The sequence below is a fragment of the Diabrotica undecimpunctata genome, chromosome 7 (assembly GCF_040954645.1).
Source record: "Diabrotica undecimpunctata isolate CICGRU chromosome 7, icDiaUnde3, whole genome shotgun sequence".
Classification (NCBI taxonomy): Eukaryota; Metazoa; Arthropoda; class Insecta; order Coleoptera; family Chrysomelidae; genus Diabrotica; species Diabrotica undecimpunctata.
This window is the reverse complement of record NC_092809.1, coordinates 131,438,822-131,456,305: the sequence shown is the minus strand read 5'-3', so window position 1 is coordinate 131,456,305 and position 17,484 is coordinate 131,438,822. Positions and strand designations below refer to the sequence as shown.

The window sequence follows — 17,484 nt, the reverse complement described above, 5'->3', positions numbered from 1 at the left end:
TTTCTATTTTCAACAACTATACCTTGCAATACAATAGGATATGTGCTGCCATCTATACGACGACAGAATAGTTACACGTTCATATTTTTATACTGGCAGCAGTATATTTCATTTGTTCGTTTGAATTCTTTAGTGACGTGTCATTTCTCAGCTACCGAAAGTAAATATTTTGTATACATTTAACTTTTAAATTAGAATTTAGTAACTCTGCTTCAATTAGTTTTTATTTAACCTAAGTATAAAATCTATTTGGCATGTGGTTTGGACCACCTTACAAATGACTCACAATGAAACATGTCTTATTGTGGCCCATATGTAATTTTTCAATCAAAAAATGATTATCCGCAATATATTTTTTTAAGTATTGAATTTCATCTGTTACAACAGTTTTATGCCTAACTGTTCAACCTCATTTAAGTCAAAGCAACGTCAACGGGACGAAAGAGGAAAACGTTTAAGGGAACATTTACTAAAGACTCTATAAGACAAGCTGCTGCAACAGTTTTGAAAGATGATAAGTATGGACGTAAAGTTTCACTAGCTGTTTACACTATCACGTTAAATATCAGACATTTTTTAGATATGTAAAAAACCGCGTGAAATACCCAATGTGCGTATTCGTATGATGCCGAAGTAGCAATGTCGCCTGGTTTTTTTACACAAACAAGAAACCATATTATGCGGATCTAGACATTTGACTTGGGGGAGGGGGTTGTGAGCTTCCAATGAACAGATAAACCCAAACTAAGTAAAAGACATAAATAATAACTTTTATGCATTAAGTTCCTTCATTCTCATAACTAGCGGGTTTATTCGGTTCAATTTGTCTGTCTGTGGTTTAAGTTTCATGTCAGCTAATATATTTTTATGTTTCAACAATTTTTTTCTTTAATTTTGGACCTTGTTGAGGGGAAATTTCCTCATTAACCGCCCCCCCCCCGTGTACCTCCCCCCCCCCACAGCAAGAAACACATTTAAAGGAATATATGAATAACCTGCTCGAAAATGTGTTGTCAAAAATCTAGAAATGACTTGCGACAACTGGCATATGAAATAACAAAACGTAAAAAAAACTATGAAATAATATTTTTTTAAATGGTGGCTGTCCTTAGACAACAAAACTATATGGTCTTTTCATCTGAATAATAAACGGACACAAGAAAATTGAGCATCACATCCAAGACTAAACATTCCCAAATCATCGATATAAATATCTAGAAATTACAGTAGACCGTACCCTCTCCTTTAAGAAACATCTCGAAGAACTCTCTACTAAATTTAAAAAAGAGAAATAATGTTATTTAAACGGTTCGAAAAGAAAATTATGATTTTCTTCGATAAAAATTGATTTTTATTGTAACTCAGACGACTTGTTTTTGAATCTACTACCCATTATCAGGTCCACGTTAAGAAGTTATTTAACCACTGACAAAGACAATGCTTTTTCTAACTTTTTTTTAGTGCTTAAGTAACCTGCGTGGACCTAATGATTGGCTAGAGCCCGAAACCGGTCGTCTTAGTAACAATAAATCCAATTGTGAGTAAGTCTTTTTTACCTTTTGAAAATGGACTCATAGGACTGTAGAGGAAGAACAAACGACGCTAGAACCGGAAACACCAGAAATTACCACAAATGAAGAACTTAATATAAATGTACAGGAAGTTCAGAAAATACTTGAAAACCTGAAGAACAGAAAAGTAGCAGGTAAAGACGGGATACCAAACGAATTTCTAAAATATTGTGGAGCAGCAGTGACAGAACAATTAACAACATTAATTAATAAAATTATTAAACATAATAAATTACCGGAAGAATGGAGAACGAGCGAACTAATTCTAGTAGTCAAAAAAGGAGATAAATACAGTCAGAAAACTACAAAGGTATAAACTTGTTAAATACTACGCTAAAACTTACAACTAAAATTTTACAAGTGCTAATAAATCAGAGGATAAGTTTAGCAGATGAACAACAGGATTTTCGTAGTGGAAGGTCGTGTACAGATGCAATATTCGTTCTCAAGCAAATTACTGACAAATCACTAGAGTATAATAGACCAGCATTTCTGTGCCTGGTTGACTTAAAGAAGGCGTTTGATACAGTAAGACTCAAAGATGTAATTCATCGTCTGTATAATAGAGAAGTTCCCCTAAATATTATAAAAACTATCGAAAACATCTATCAAAACAACAAAATGGAAGTCAGAATAAATGGACTTACAGAACCTATAGAAATAGGCAGCTGAATAAGACAAGGGGATTCATTGAGCCCCATGCTATTCAATTTGATCATGGATGAAAAAGGGTGATGGACAAAGAAGTGAGAGATCAAGAACAAAAAGCAAATGGACTGGCAGGACGCCTTAATAACACTATATGGCGAAACAGACACATTAACATTGAGATGCAGTCAAGAATTTATAAAGCCAGTGTAAGACCAATATGACATATCCCTCAGAAACAAGACCCGACACAGTCACAACGCAAAGGCTACTGGAAATGGCAGAGATGAGAGTACTGAGAAGAATTACAGGAAATACGCTGAGAGATCGAAAGAGAAGTGAAGACATTAGAAGAAAATGTAACATACAGTGTATAAATGAATGAACATTAAATAGAAAAAAAAAAGAATGGAATAACCACATAAGCAGAATGGAGGAGAACCGTGTAGTCAAAATAGCAAGAGATAAGTCACCAATCGGCAGAAGTATCGGACGACCGCGCAAAAGATGGAGTGACAACCTTCCATAAATGTATTAATCCGCCAATGAACAAGCAGAATTGCTTATAAAGAGGAAGAAGAAGAAAATGGACTCACATTTGCAAACAATTAATCATTACTCAAAAGCTTTGTGGGACAACTTAGAGATCCCCAACATTGATGAATAGTCTATATATATGGCATGTCGATACCCAACTTCACAATACAGTCCGTATGATAAGTGGATCATTCCGATGCACCTCAGAAATAGGTTAAAAACCAAAAACCCGCCACTGTTACCATTCAGGTCCCTAATATCAGACGACTTTGAGACAAACAAATGATAAAAATTGGATGGGAACAAAATACAGAACCATACATTCATATAGTACCACATCATAACCAACTGGTTCCAGAGTTTTATTTGAATCGTAAGACATGGACGATAATAAACAGAATCCACACCAAATGGAGTAGATGTGCTGACATCTTAGTAGAGTGGTTTATGATTCAGTCTCCAGACTGTGACTGCAGCCATGAAAGGCCAATGGGACATACAGGACAATGGAGTGACTTCCTTGTAGAAACACCTGAAGCAATAAACTGGATATGCAGAATCAACATCAACGTTTAATATGTATATTTAATGTAATTAAATAGTATGTCACACGTTAAATAATAAATAGTGTATACATAAAATATGTCTAAGTAAAAATGGTCGCAGTCTGTAAGAGATCAAGACGTCAAACGATTCTTTTTAAATCTACAATCTACAGCTTGAGCATATTTTTAGGTACCTATTATAAACATTAACATTCAAATTAACATTATGACCTAAATTTAAACACGGCTTAATGCTTAATGCGAATTTAGTACTACTATCAAAGCCTGAAATAATCTACACTCTCTACCTCTACTATGATGTATAGTTCTTTGACCACCAGCAGGAAACTGGTGGTCAATAACGTGCAATGTACATATATTTTAGCCATAAAAAGTCTTTTGAATAACCTAACATAAATATACAAAATTTAATTTGCGATTTTACTAAACTTTTTAAAAAAATTTAACAACAAATATTTTTCTATTAAAATTATTCATGAATATTAAACTTGTTTTTAAATTCTATACTACTTCTTTGAGAACACAACGGTCAATGATATAGTTAATTTTCTACAAAAATAGTATTCATAAAATGTTCATAGTTTGAACTTAAATAAAAATTGGTCTCATATAAGTCCGTATCAAACTTACATTTGATGTGTATGCTTTTTCACAACTGAGATAATATCACATTTTTTAATATATTTGTATATAATCGTATTTATACACAATTTTTTACTTTTATTAATACTGTAAGATAACGATAATTTACACTATTATGAACTGCCAAATAAAAAAAAGTAATAAAAAGTCAAATATAAGAAAAATTTTAAAAATCTCAATTTGGCCTGTGTTATATGCACTATTATAGATAGCAATAGCTTGATCAGACGATTTTTACTTTCACGTAACATATTGTGCACAGACAGTAGAAATAAAGTGTAGAAACAAAGTCCAACGAGGATAAATTAACTGACAAAGTGTTTTCTAATGGACTTCCTAAGCTCTTGACTTCACAATGGGCGGGAATAAAACCTTTCCAAGCAAATCTGTTTTACGTGTATTTCTCCCATAAGGAGTTGGAAATATTGACTTTTTTAATTCTGTAAAGAATAAATAGGGACTTTTGGTTATGAACATTCATTCTGTGCGATTGGTATTATTTATTGTTCGTGAACTTGTAAGGTAAGAATATCAAAGTATTAAGATATTTACTCTCACAGTTCATATTTTCAGGTTATGTTATGTTTTGTTTAAAAATTAATATCGTTTTTTCTTTATTAAATGGTATTTTGTTGTTGTCTTCATCAGGGTTATTTCAAAATTAATCAATAAATCATTGAATTTATTTACGAAATTGAAAAATATTTAAATTATTGTTTTATTTTTTTTAGGTGCCAGTAATTTTTTTCCATAACAAGTCTGAAGATATTCGTTCTGTAGTTAATAAGGACTGTAGTTTAGGAGGTGAATAAGGACTGTTATTTTATTATTACATCCATCTAATTAATAAAATGGTTATGTGCTTTGGTCCAAGCTTTAAACATTACAGTGAAACAAAAACATACAAGTTTTTTGAATTCCGTTTTAAAACTTCAGAGAGAAAGATTTCATGTAATCGAATGAACTATCTTATAAGTAAAGTCGTCCCAGGAGCGCAACTCAACAATATTGGCAACATGATTTTAAAGTCGTCTACTATGTCTGAATTGTCAATATAGATGAGTCAGATAAAATTAAATTATTAGAAGAATTTTTCACTAAGTAAAAAAAAAAACAAAATTTGTTTAATTTACTAATGTTTGTATTTTAAGAACGATTTCCGAAGTGGAAATTGAAACGTCAATAAACGTACTTTAACCTTTGATTGTGGCTTATTCCCATTTAAATAGTAATTATTTGTATGTTAGGCTAAAATTATTGATTTACATTAAAATAACCCTGATAAAAACAACAACAAAATACCTTAAAAAATAATTAAAATTAAAAAAAAAACAATATAACCTAAAAATATGAACTTTGTCAGTAAATATCTTAATACTTTGATATTCTCACCTCACAAATTCACGAACAACAAATAATACCAATTGCACAGAATGAATGTTCATGACCAAAAGTCCTTATTTATTCTTTACACAATGAAAAAATTAATATTTTTAACTTCTTATGGAAGAAATACACGTAAAACACATTTATTTGGAAAGGTTTTCTATGCCCCGCCCATTGTGACGTCAGACTTAGATAGTCCATAAGAAGGGAAGTATTAGATAATATAATTTTCTTCTTTTTATCTTACATAGGTCAGACAGGCATTTGTCAAAACTGTTTATAATGAACGGCATGGCTTCATCAAGAGCTATCCAATAAACTGAGACTTTTCTAAATCACCAATTTCTTATATTATAACTATATCACTAAAATTGCTGAAAATAACAAATACAAGTTAGGTTTGGTTAAGCTATGCTCAAGGATCAACCAGTGGTACTTAATTTGTGCGATTTCACAAAAAATAGTAGTAAAAAATCGAAGCAAACAAACAACGCTTATTGATGTGTTTAATACATCCAACCACTGGGATTCTTCCCTTTTATTAGTTTAGTATAAAAGGGAGTTACCGAGAAAAGAAAATGCGGGAACTGGACCCCATAAAACTGGATAAAATCACGAAGAGATATTAAATTATACAGAACCGATTGAAAACATGACGATTAGAGTGCCACATCATCAATATCGCAACAGTTGATTTTTTTGTTTTCTAAAAATCTCGCTTAACGTTATTGATGTTTTAATTAATTTTTATTTAAATACATTTATTTCTTTGTTGTTTAGTTTTACTACTTTTTATGCTCTAAGAATAAATTCACTTAGCTCTAATTAAGACAACTAAATATATAGTAGCTGGGTCAAGAAGAAACTATAACGTAATAAAATAGATGTTCGAGATACCGACGAGGAAGTAAAATATACATGATAATAAAAACCACTATATCATTTTCAACCTTATTAACCCCCGCTTAACTGTTTTTCTAACCTAACTTTCAGAGTTAACTTTTCCTCCCTTAGTTCAGCCAACTCCTGACTGAGTTCTTGGCAGATCCTCAGGAGCACAGTATTCTCCTCTTGTAGCTGTTGAAATAGTTGCCATTTAGCTTTGTCCTCTTGTGACACGGGGCTGTCTTTCCCTCTAGCTTGTGGTTTTCTGTATATTTCAAAAGCTCCGTGTTTTCTCGGCGGGTCGTCACTGGTACTAGGCTGTGAAAACTGGGCGAATAGCTTCTTCCTTTCGGCTTCGTAAACGTCACCGCGGAAAATCCCTTCTGAAACATTTTCATATTTTTCAAATTGATCGAAATTGGCGAACGTTTCGGTCTGAGATGCAGAATCTCCTTCAGATCTTTGGTTAATTAGTTTCTTGGCTCCTTGAATATTAGGACTGATGCGGGGCGGCACAGTGGGCGGAGCACCGAGTTTGGTGAGCCTGTTTAAATCTAAAGACGAACTACGTCCATGGGTCTTAAAAGGACGAGGAGGTGGCGGTGGCGGCTTTTCTTTTTTAGGTGGAGGAAATGCAGGCAGGCTAACTGGTCCTTCCTCGGTATTATTTTGATTAGTTGGCGGCGGAGGTATTGCTCCCGGACCGGGAATATTGATTTTCTTCGGCTGGGGACGCTGTATAGCGCTATTTTGTGCACTTAAGTTCTGCAAGTTCTGCGTAAGATTCAGTGCGTTATCGGCGAATTTCTTAGGACTATGCAAATCAATACCATCAGGTTGGTCGTCGACTTGGTTATTGGCAACTTCTGGAGTTAGACGTAACGGTACAGGATGAAGTATTTTAGAATCTTTGTCTAAAGTAACTTTCTGAAAATCAAAATTGACAGGTTTAGGCCCAGGTGATGAAACAGAACTAGTTGGGCTATCGACAAATTTGGTCCATTCTTTAGCAGTGTCTTTAGTTTGAGGTGATAATATAGGTTCAGTTTCTGGACTCACAGACAAAGGAGTTTCGTTTCCAGGTACGAGAGTGGGTGGCAGAACATCAGGTAGTTCAATATGATTCCTTCTTAACACAACTAGATGCATTGCTGTGTTAAATTCGTGCAACGATAGAGCTCCATCTTTGGTAACGTCCGCCAGCTGCCATATTTTCCGAAGTTCGTGTATAGGGAGGCGAGATCTCTCGAAAAAAGTTCGAGCTATAGGACCAGCTAATAAGGCATTGGTGTCAGGTTGGAGGGATCTAAATTGATTTGTATAGTATTCTCTTTGTTCATTTGTTATAGTCCAAACTTCGCTAGAAACTTCTGTGTCATCTTCGCTACTATGTTTCTCTGACGATTCTTCTTCAGTACCTAAAAACAAAGACTTGTTAGAGTTACAGTTACTTATACATAAAAAAATATTCAGCAAACAGCAAATAGTTGGTTTAAAATTTGGTCATGTAGGAAAATACCTAGTGGCAGTTTCCTCTAAGCCACTAATCGTATTTTCACTATGGCAATGGCAATGCCAAACCAGGCAACTCTGAATTTTAATAGTACTGTATATGTAAATTAACGTACTGTATATGCAATCGAATAATTAAAGCTTTAATTATTAATTAAAGGAGATGTGAAAACTTTCAAGTATCTTGGAGCAAAAATTAGTAAAAAAAGGACCGATAAGCAAAAAATTAAAGAAAAAATAAACCGGGGATGGCACAAGGATATCAATAAAATTAAGACATTAAATATCTACAATACAATCGTCAAAAGTATCGCATTCTATGAAGCAGAAACATGAAAATGGACAGAATATGACGAAAAACAATTGACAGCTATGGATATTTAATGTATGGCGGAGATCATGAAGAATATCACAAGACAGAATTCGAAACAAACAAATAAAACAAAATATTTGGGACCAAAAGGCAATCGTGGAAGATTTTAAACAGCAACAATTAAAATGGTATAGACATATAGTCCGATTAAATGAGTCGCGACTTCCGAAAGCAGCAGAATCTTACATCTTAGCATTAATACGGTAACTAACAGACTTCTTTAGATTTGGTCCAGTTCTGATAAAGTGAGCTACATTTTAGACTAAAAAATACTTCAAAAAAGTTCACGTTAGTGGAAAGAGTTCAGAAATTTACATTAATAATGAGCTATGTATGGTCGGAAACTTTGTGTTTACATTTTGTAGAGAAGGGTAGATTAAATAAGGACAAGGAACGGTCCGCAAGCCAAGGAGACCCATCGGGCTAGCCCATCCGGTCTTTGATATCGTTTTGAGTAATCCCTACAATTACACATAATACATAATGTATTTTTGTACCAGTACCAGTAATACTATGTTAAGTAACAGCGCGAGCAGGGACGTTGTGGACTTCGCCGACAGATATACCACCGGCGTTGCCCCAGAAGACGAAGAAAAAGACTGAAAGGCATCCGTCACCGTACGATAACGTCATCATCATCATCATTGCCTCCACAACCCATGGTGGGTCTTGACCTACCCAAGGATAAGTCTCCATTCTCTCCTATTCTTCGCCTTGGCTTTCCAGTTTCGTACTCCCAACATTCTCAAGTCTTCCTCCACCTGATCCTTAAATCGTGCTCTGGGTCTGCCTCTCCTTCTCACTCCATCTATTCTTTGGTTATAAATATATTTTGGCGGCTCCATATCATTCATTCTCTCTATGTGACCTAACCACCGTAGCCGGTTTATTTTGATGGACCTAATAATATCAGGTCTGTCATACAGGCGGTAAAGTTCGACATTATAGCGTCTACGCCATAATCCGCCCTCCTGTACTCCTCCATAGATATGCCGGAGGATTTTACGTTCAAATCATCTTAAACGTTCTTCATCGCTCTTTGTCATCGCCCATGTTTCTGACGCGTAGGTGAGGATGGGCTTGATAAGAGTTCTGTATATCAATAGTTTCGATAACGTACCTGAGGAAAAAATGGGTGAATTGCTAATAACCTGCGAGAGACATCAATCCCACCAGAGTTTATCCAGTTGTACGAGCAGTACAAATAATTGGGATCAAGATGCCAAACCTCCACCAGTCGTGCACGTTCAGCCAATCGCTTGCGTCGAATCGGACGTCACATAGCCATATTCAGACGTTAAGTTTACCGCCTAGATCTGATGACAGCTCTCCCTCGCCACTTCATTCACCAAACTCTATCACTTATACTTCAATCGGGCGCTCCCATTGTCGTTTAAGTCTGTTCTCAAGGTCGGTGTAGATCTGATATTAACTTACAGTGTTAACTCACCTCGACAACTGCCTATTCAACTTGGATTTCTATAGTATTACTTTGTTGGTAGTGTTTTTGGACATTTTTGATCGTTACAATGGCAAATAAAAAACAAAGTTGATTCAGAATGTAATGTTCATGTAAGACGAATTTGCCCATGTCTGACCTAGCAGCTGTGGAAATGCTTATAGAGACATCAGTAGAGTAAAACTGGCAACGTAAAGAGTTTCGATGCAGTAAAACCAAAAATAATTCTGGAAGTCATCGAACAAAGCCGGATACATTATAATTATGCAAATATAGTACTACTAAGTACGGAATAATTATATTATTATTATTATATTAACCATGTTTCACTAATTGACATATTTAAATTCTTTAATAAAGCTCACGTTGATTGAGAATGGCTGAATGACAATTGTCCAAGCCAAAAGGAAAAAAAAGATAATGAAAATAGGTCAGTAGTATTATTAGCAGTCGTAATAATAGATTTAAGTAAAATTAAAATAACAAATTATAATTCATATTCTGATTCTTCTTCTGGTGCACTTACTGGAAGTTTGCAATCACTACATCAAAACGTTCTCTATTCTGAGTCGCTTTTAGTAAATGTTAAACGTTCATGCTCGTCCAAGTTCTAATATTGCGAAGTCACGACATGGCTCTTCTGCCTACTCCTCTTCGGACCTCTATCTTCCCTTCAATTATTAATCGTAGCAGGTTATATTTGTCATTTCTCATTATGTGGCCTAGGTACGAGGTTCTTTTCTTCCTCCTCCTCTATCCTTTATCCTTCGTAAGGATGTGATGACGTTATGGTATTTGACGAATGGTTGCTATCCATTCTTCTCTTTCCTGGGCGCGGTGTGCTGCCTCAGACAGAGAGTAACCGGTAGCGCACTTTATTTGGTCTGACCATCGGAGTGGCGATCTTCCTCGGGTTCTTTTACCATCTACCTTGCCTTCAACCACAAACCTCTTTATGCCTTCCATTCGTCTGGTAATGTGTCCAAAGTACCTCAATATATTTTGGTTGATGATTGTGGTAAACCTAGTATTGATGCCTGTTCGATTCGTAATAATGTTGTGTCCATGATATTCTGAGCATTCTGCGATAAAGACACATTTCAAAGGCTTGTAGCCGTCTCATGGTATTTAATTTTAATGTCCAGGCTTTAACTCCATACAGAAGGACTTTATAATATATATATATATATATATATACATTTTGCTTGGGGATAATTAAGGATAATATTGTATAAGTAATAAATAACTTACCTAATAATTGTCTTTGTTCTTCTGAAATCAGTCCATGCCACACTCCCGACACTAACCAACTCCTATCTTGGACACTATTAGTTGGTGTGGGACTATCTGATGTGGCGCTAGAAGCATCTGGGGATCCATTTTTAACAGTCTCACTCTCTATTTCTGAATCTGTACTAGTATCGACCTTCAAATAGTCATAGATTAGTTTTATAACATTTTTTAATTATGAAATTGTAAAGTACAGAATTTATGGAGCAAGCGATTTGTAAAGCCAGTTCACTTCACGTGGTGCACCCTGGATGAATTAGTAAAAAATTGGCGGCCTACGAATCGAGACAAATTTCTATCAACCTCACAGATTACAAAATTACTTCTAAGGATCTCGGACCCTTCATCTGATTTTGCCACTTTAACATCGGGGGCATAAGATAAGCAACATGTCAAATATTGCAAAAATATTTACATGATAACGACATTGATGTCCATACAAGAAATCCATTTCGACAACAAAGAGCAGCTTAACCCGAGGTAATACAGACCCAATCACTCTAGTATATAAATCTAGAACTATAAAAGCCACAATGAAATGAGGAAATACATGACGAATGATCAGAAGATTGAGCAACATTTAAATCAGCCCCATATAGAAGAGATTACAACCTAGACTTGCGCTTTATCCCAAAATATATCAACGATAGGTCACCTAACAGCTTTGAGAACGGTTCTTGCAGTTTTTTCCCCACACAACATCGTTCTGTTCTTATTAACATCAGTATATCTATTACAATAATCAGATCGGATCAGATTATAGATGTATTTGAGATGTACTGCTGGAGACGATTGCTAAAAATACCATGGGTGGCCTGAAGAACAAATGAATCATAATGAACCAGCTAAACATAAAGAACACACAAGAACACAAATATCAGAACAAATAATAGTCTATTTTAGACACATACTTCGAAGAAATGGTCTTGAAAAACTTACCATCCAGTGAAAGGTAGAAGACAAAAGAAGTCAAGGTAGGTTGCTACTATTGATGCTCCATAGTCAAAATGTGCTAGAATGGCAGAAGATAGAAAGACGTGGAGGAAACATTGGAGAAATCAGCTAATAGATTCATGATATCACGATACCTGCATCAGATCACACTCTCCGAGCTAGATGGAATCTTGTCAGATTGAAATAAATTTTCTGAATAACTAGATGACATCTTTCGCTGGCCACCAATCAACAAAAATTATGAAAGATATGTGGGAGCAATTAGATTCTGCAAAAGTCAACATTCCTAGCGGATATCATAAAGAATATCTTCGAATACCTATACGCGCAAAAGCTCGAAAGTGAAGAAATATGTAATTAGCTCCTACACAACATTGATTGAGCTAGACGCCAAAAGTGGATAAAGACTGTCAAAATCCTTACCTTAAAAAGTTGAAGCATGTCTGTTACTGAAATTGAAAGAGCTAACCGATTGGAATCCAGAGAGGATGAAATGTCGTCTACTAACAAGCTCTATGATATCGAACACATATCATTGAGAGGAATATAGGAGGAAAAATGACCACTGATGGGTGAGAAAAAGGACAAATAAATATTGAAATTGCTATATAAGATCCCATAAATTAAGAGTTTTTCAAGTACACAAAGACTTCTAAAGTTGAGGTACATGCAAAATATAAAAAAAAATGTCTAAATTGTGCTTAGTAGGTAACAAATTGGAAAAAAGGAAAAAGTCGGCCAACAGAAAGACGATATAAAAAGGTTTTAGAAGATTTAACAACTGCTTGATAACAAGGATTGAAAATAAAAATATACCAGCATACCAGAATGGAGAAATATAGTATACCGATTCCGTCGAAACAGCACCAAAGTAGAGTTAGCAGAGGAGCTAATCCATTGGAAACTAGAGAGGATAGAATATCTCCTAACAAAGTTTCCACCCCTTGATAGAAAATATTAGACTATTCGAGTATGCACGTGTTCGATCGACGATCGAGTTGCAGGTGCGGCGCTCCAGAGACATTTAGAGATTTCTACTAAAATCTGGAATCATATAAAATCTGGAATCATAGGTGAACCATATATAAAGATAAATTAAATTGTAGAAGTCAGTCGATAAAATAAATTTGTGTTTTTACGTAAATAAATGTTATAAATTGTGTTTTTAGTGTTAGTGTTATAAACTGTATATAAATTTAAGTAAATTTAAGTGTTAGAAGACTGTAAATAAATAAATAAACATTGCAATATCGATATCTAGAGCTCTAATAGCCGAACATATACCATTGGGAGGGAATATATGGAAGAAAAACGGCCCCAGATAAGATGAAAAATGAACAAAGAAAGATCTGGAATTGCTGTATGACAGTCTATAAATTATCAGTTTTGCAAAACAACAAAGACTTTTTTAAAGTTTGGGCCTGTGCACAAGATGGAAAATGGAAAAATATCTATATTTGTAGATGTCCAATTGTAAAAGCCTTATATCATCTTTCTGTTGGTCGCCCAACGGAAAAAGCAGTATAAAAAGGTTTAGTTACTGGGAAGTGCCACAGAATAGAATGGTGTGGTGTGGAATATAGAATATATATATATATATATATATATATATATATATATATATATATATATATATATATATATATATATATATTGTATATATTTATATATATATATATTTATATATATATATTTATATTTATATATATATATATATATATATATATATATATATATATATATATATATATATGTGAGAGAAAGAGAGAGCAAGAGAGGAAATTAATAAATTTTAATTATTATATGCCCACAAGATCCATTGGGCAATTATAGAAAAAATGGTAAACAATAAATAATATTTAAAGTCTATGAATGAAGATACTTACATGTTCAGAATAATCATTTGGCTCATTTCTAAGTTCAATCAAATCTCCTATGGGGCTCTTGTTGTCGATAACAGTCCATGTAAAACGGGGCAAAGGTAGTTCAACTTTTGAAGTTAAAACCTCACTCCTGATAGGAATATTGGCCTGATAGGCTGCTACAAGCTTTAATGCAGAAAAAAATTGTTTTTTGTTGAGATAATTGGTGCCTAGTGTCCAACAAATGTCTGAAATCTGTAATGAAGGTTTTTATGTAGTCATTCATATGTAACTTAAATAAACTATTGTTAAAATATTGTAGATGTTCATGAAAAGTGATACCAGAACCTTGATATGTCTGTAGGTTATATTTATACTAGTATTTATGCAACTAGTGCATAAAATAGTACTTCTTTTCACAAATTAAAAGTTGACAGAACGAATCGTCAGATGAGTGCTGCAATTACAGAATGGGAAAGAGACACTTTATAGATATGTTGCTTAAATTTTTTTTGTTTTTGTTTATTTTCATACGATGTAGAAGATTAATAAGAAGACTTGCTGATAGTTAGCATTAGGTCCTTGTAAAGTGTAAGAAACACAGCACATCTTTGTTCAAAGAGAATCGTTTGCGTAACTTTCAATGACTGCAGTGGATTTTACTCATCTATATTGTTTTAAATTAAGAATGTCTCCTTCTTCTTCTACTTATTTATAAGCAATTCTGCTTGTTCATTGGCGGATTAATACCTCTATGGAAGGTTGTCACTTCAACTTTTGCGCGGTCATCTCCAAGAATGTCTACACGTGAATTAACTAGAATGGATGCCAAAACATGTCGAAACATGTGACGAAGAGATCCACATGTTTGTAGTGAATTCAAATACTTAAGAATATCGATAGAAATCGTATCTCATTTATCGCAGAATGTCTAGTACCTGATCGTCATAATTATTGGTAGTAAAGAAATATGAGTGTGATTCCAGTCAGCACACGTGTACTTGAAACACATTGTACATAAGGTATAAATTCAAAAATTTGTCGCTAAAGCGAAATGCGCACTCCGGCCCTACGCATTGTTGCTGTACTAAGATACTGCCAGATTTTTTTTACTGAAAAAGAGATCGCACATTTAAAAAGAGTAAAAAACACATATTTGGAATATTGACTTTTGTGTACAATATTATTATTAAATTAGGGATTCATTTAGTTTGCAGTAATTGGTTTTTAAAACACAGATCTGAATTGTCTAGACTTTATTTTGTTCTTGATATTCCATAAAAGTATCATATTAAGTTCAATTATGGGTGAAGCGCATGGATTTGAGAGAACTCAAAACTAAAAACTGAAGAATGAAAGCTAAGAATAATAATATGAACAAAAATAACTAAACTAAATTAACTGAATTGTCATTAAGTACACCTAAGTAGTGAATGTTCATATGCTTTCAAAATTGACTTGATATTTTGTTTTCAACCTGAGTGTAGAAAAATTGCATGAATCAACTACATTAGCATGTGTGAAGCATGAAACAAAGTTAATGTTACAGCATTATTTTTAACACCCTATTAGTCTTTTTATTCAAACCAAAAACAGTAATTTTATGGATAGAAATCGATGAAATAAGGGTACTTAAATCTAAGACATCACCATCATAATTAGCCCAACAATCCTTTGTGAATCTTGGCTTTCTCACAGGAAAGTCACCACTCCCTTCGATTCCTAGCAACTTCCCTCCATCTTCTGACCCCTAAAAACTTAAGGTTTCTTCCACATCATCAATTCATCTTGTATGTGGTTGTCCTTTACTTCTGCCATGCGGATTTGGAAATGCCAATATCTTCGTATACTCATTATTGACATCCTAGCAATGTGTCCAGCCCATCTTAGCCTCTGCACTTTAATAAATTTCACAATATCTGGATCTGTGTATAGTACTTTTTCTAACGCTAGGTTGAACCACATGCAGGATAGTGCATCTCCCTGGCACAGTTCTCTGTTAGTTGTAAATGATTCTAAAAGATTCCCGTAGCCCCGTGCTTTACATTTAAGTTTCCTTATTGTCATTTTCTCAATTTCTCAATTAAGTTCTCAATTAATTCTGTATCTCCATGCAAAAATACAAAAGATACACTTTCTATTGGTCTATACTTAATACTTAATCCCTTTTACAACAATATTGTTCCACTTATGTAAGTATCTCCTTCAAATTGTTCATTTTTGCTACAATATAACAAGTTAGAACTCAACTAATTTCCTTCCATAAAAAGATGAAACCATTGAACTTATCATTAGTTTGAACATATACCTTGACCTCTGGTATTTTTGATTGTTTCCAGATATCTTTCTTTCAAAACTTTTATATATAAGCTCTCTATGCTTCTGATTTGTGTCTTTAGGGTTTTAATCTACAGGAAAATGCATTATTAAAGTTCTTATATAGAGGTAGTTGATTACCAACAAAGAGTTTCTGGTACTGATATGCACAACATGTATTTGGTTCAAGTAATCAGGTATGATTAGGTTTTGGTATAAATTTGCTATGACCAATATGGCAGTACATATTGCAATATTCACTATAGTTCTTTACTGCATAATATGGACAAGATTTAAAGCTGTTCTTTATATAGAGTTTTTGGTGCCATGGACCCATGATATTTTAGCTGTTTTATTTTTATAAGTTTATCTATATTTTAGTACTCCATATAAAGTTGTTACAATATACTTTAGAGTAAGAATATTTTGAATCAGAAAACATTAAATTAAATAACCAGCTGTTAGTGGGCATAACCATTATTAATAGAACTCATGTCAGTAAGCTGTGGAAAATTTAGTTAAGATCTATTTAGACAGATGATATTAGTTATAAATTTTTAAACACAATTTCAAGGAGATGATAAATACAAAAACAAATGATTAAACTTTAAAAATTTAATTTCATGTTTAATAATTCAAGGAGCAACTTTAGAACATATATGAAAAGAGAGCTAAACTGTAACAACTCAAAACTCGTAAACTAAATTATTCAAAATCGTTTAAAAAGTATTTAATAATTCATATAAAATTTTTCATGTATCTTCTATGATAAATACAATAAACATACTTATAGTTAGTCTTAATATAGACCGCATTACGTGGGATATGACACAAATAGATACCAGCAACTTATAAGGAGAATGAGTTAATTACAATAAATCTTTATTAGGATTGAAGGATAATAACAATAAAACTGGATAAGTAAACAACTTTAATCAAAGTGCACTTACTTGCGAAATGACATCCTCAGGTACACTCCCTGATTGAATAAGTTCGACTGTCTTAGCTAATGATGCTTTACCGGAATTATCTTCATCACAACACAAGAAAACATCAGAAAAATATCTTTGTAATGTATCAGAAAGCTGTAAATCATCCATTTTTCAAAAAATATTGTGACAGATATCATAACCTTCGCATTTTGACGTTTAAGGTATTCGGCAGATGACAAACCTCAAGTAACAATGCTACCAACATACCATTCAACCACATATAAAATAACAACATCCGCCAGAATCACCACATCACACATTACAGATTACAGTTTCAGTTCAGTCAGTTTGTCAAAGTTGATAAATATAAATATTTACACTCAATAACAACGAATGATGAATGATCATAAAGTTTTGTGTAATTTCAAGGAATGCAAGAAATCTCTATATGTTTAGAATATGAATCAAAATTTAATTTATTATTTAATAACAATGGCAACAAGAATTGGGATCAGAAGAGGATTTATAATGAAGACTTATAGTGAAGATAA

At 33.6% G+C, this 17,484-nt stretch overlaps 1 protein-coding gene across 1 annotated transcript; it reads right to left on the bottom strand.

Annotated features, from left to right (window-relative positions):
• Window positions 1-962: 962 nt before the first annotated feature.
• Reps (RALBP1 associated Eps domain containing) lies at window positions 963-17,180 on the bottom strand. Its single transcript, XM_072538215.1, has 4 exons — window positions 16,952-17,180; window positions 13,710-13,940; window positions 10,831-11,005; window positions 963-7,653 (listed from the first exon to the last, which is right to left on the bottom strand). Exons 1-4 carry the CDS (start codon window positions 17,099-17,101, stop codon window positions 6,305-6,307), a joined length of 1,905 nt encoding a protein of 634 aa, XP_072394316.1. The 5' UTR covers window positions 17,102-17,180; the 3' UTR covers window positions 963-6,304.
• Between the last annotated feature and the right edge of the window lie 304 nt (window positions 17,181-17,484).

Excerpts from the sequence above, each read along its gene's own strand:
- Reps (XM_072538215.1), bottom strand. The coding sequence starts at position 17,101 with ATGGATGATTTACAGCTTTCTGATACATTACAAAGATATTTTTCTGAT. Across the intron at positions 13,941-16,951 it reads CTGAGGATGTCATTTCGCAA|ATTTCAGACATTTGTTGGAC; the intron begins GTAAGTGCACTT and ends CCTTCATTACAG. Across the intron at positions 7,654-10,830 it reads AGAACAAAGACAATTATTAG|GTACTGAAGAAGAATCGTCA; the intron begins GTAAGTTATTTA and ends CTTTGTTTTTAG.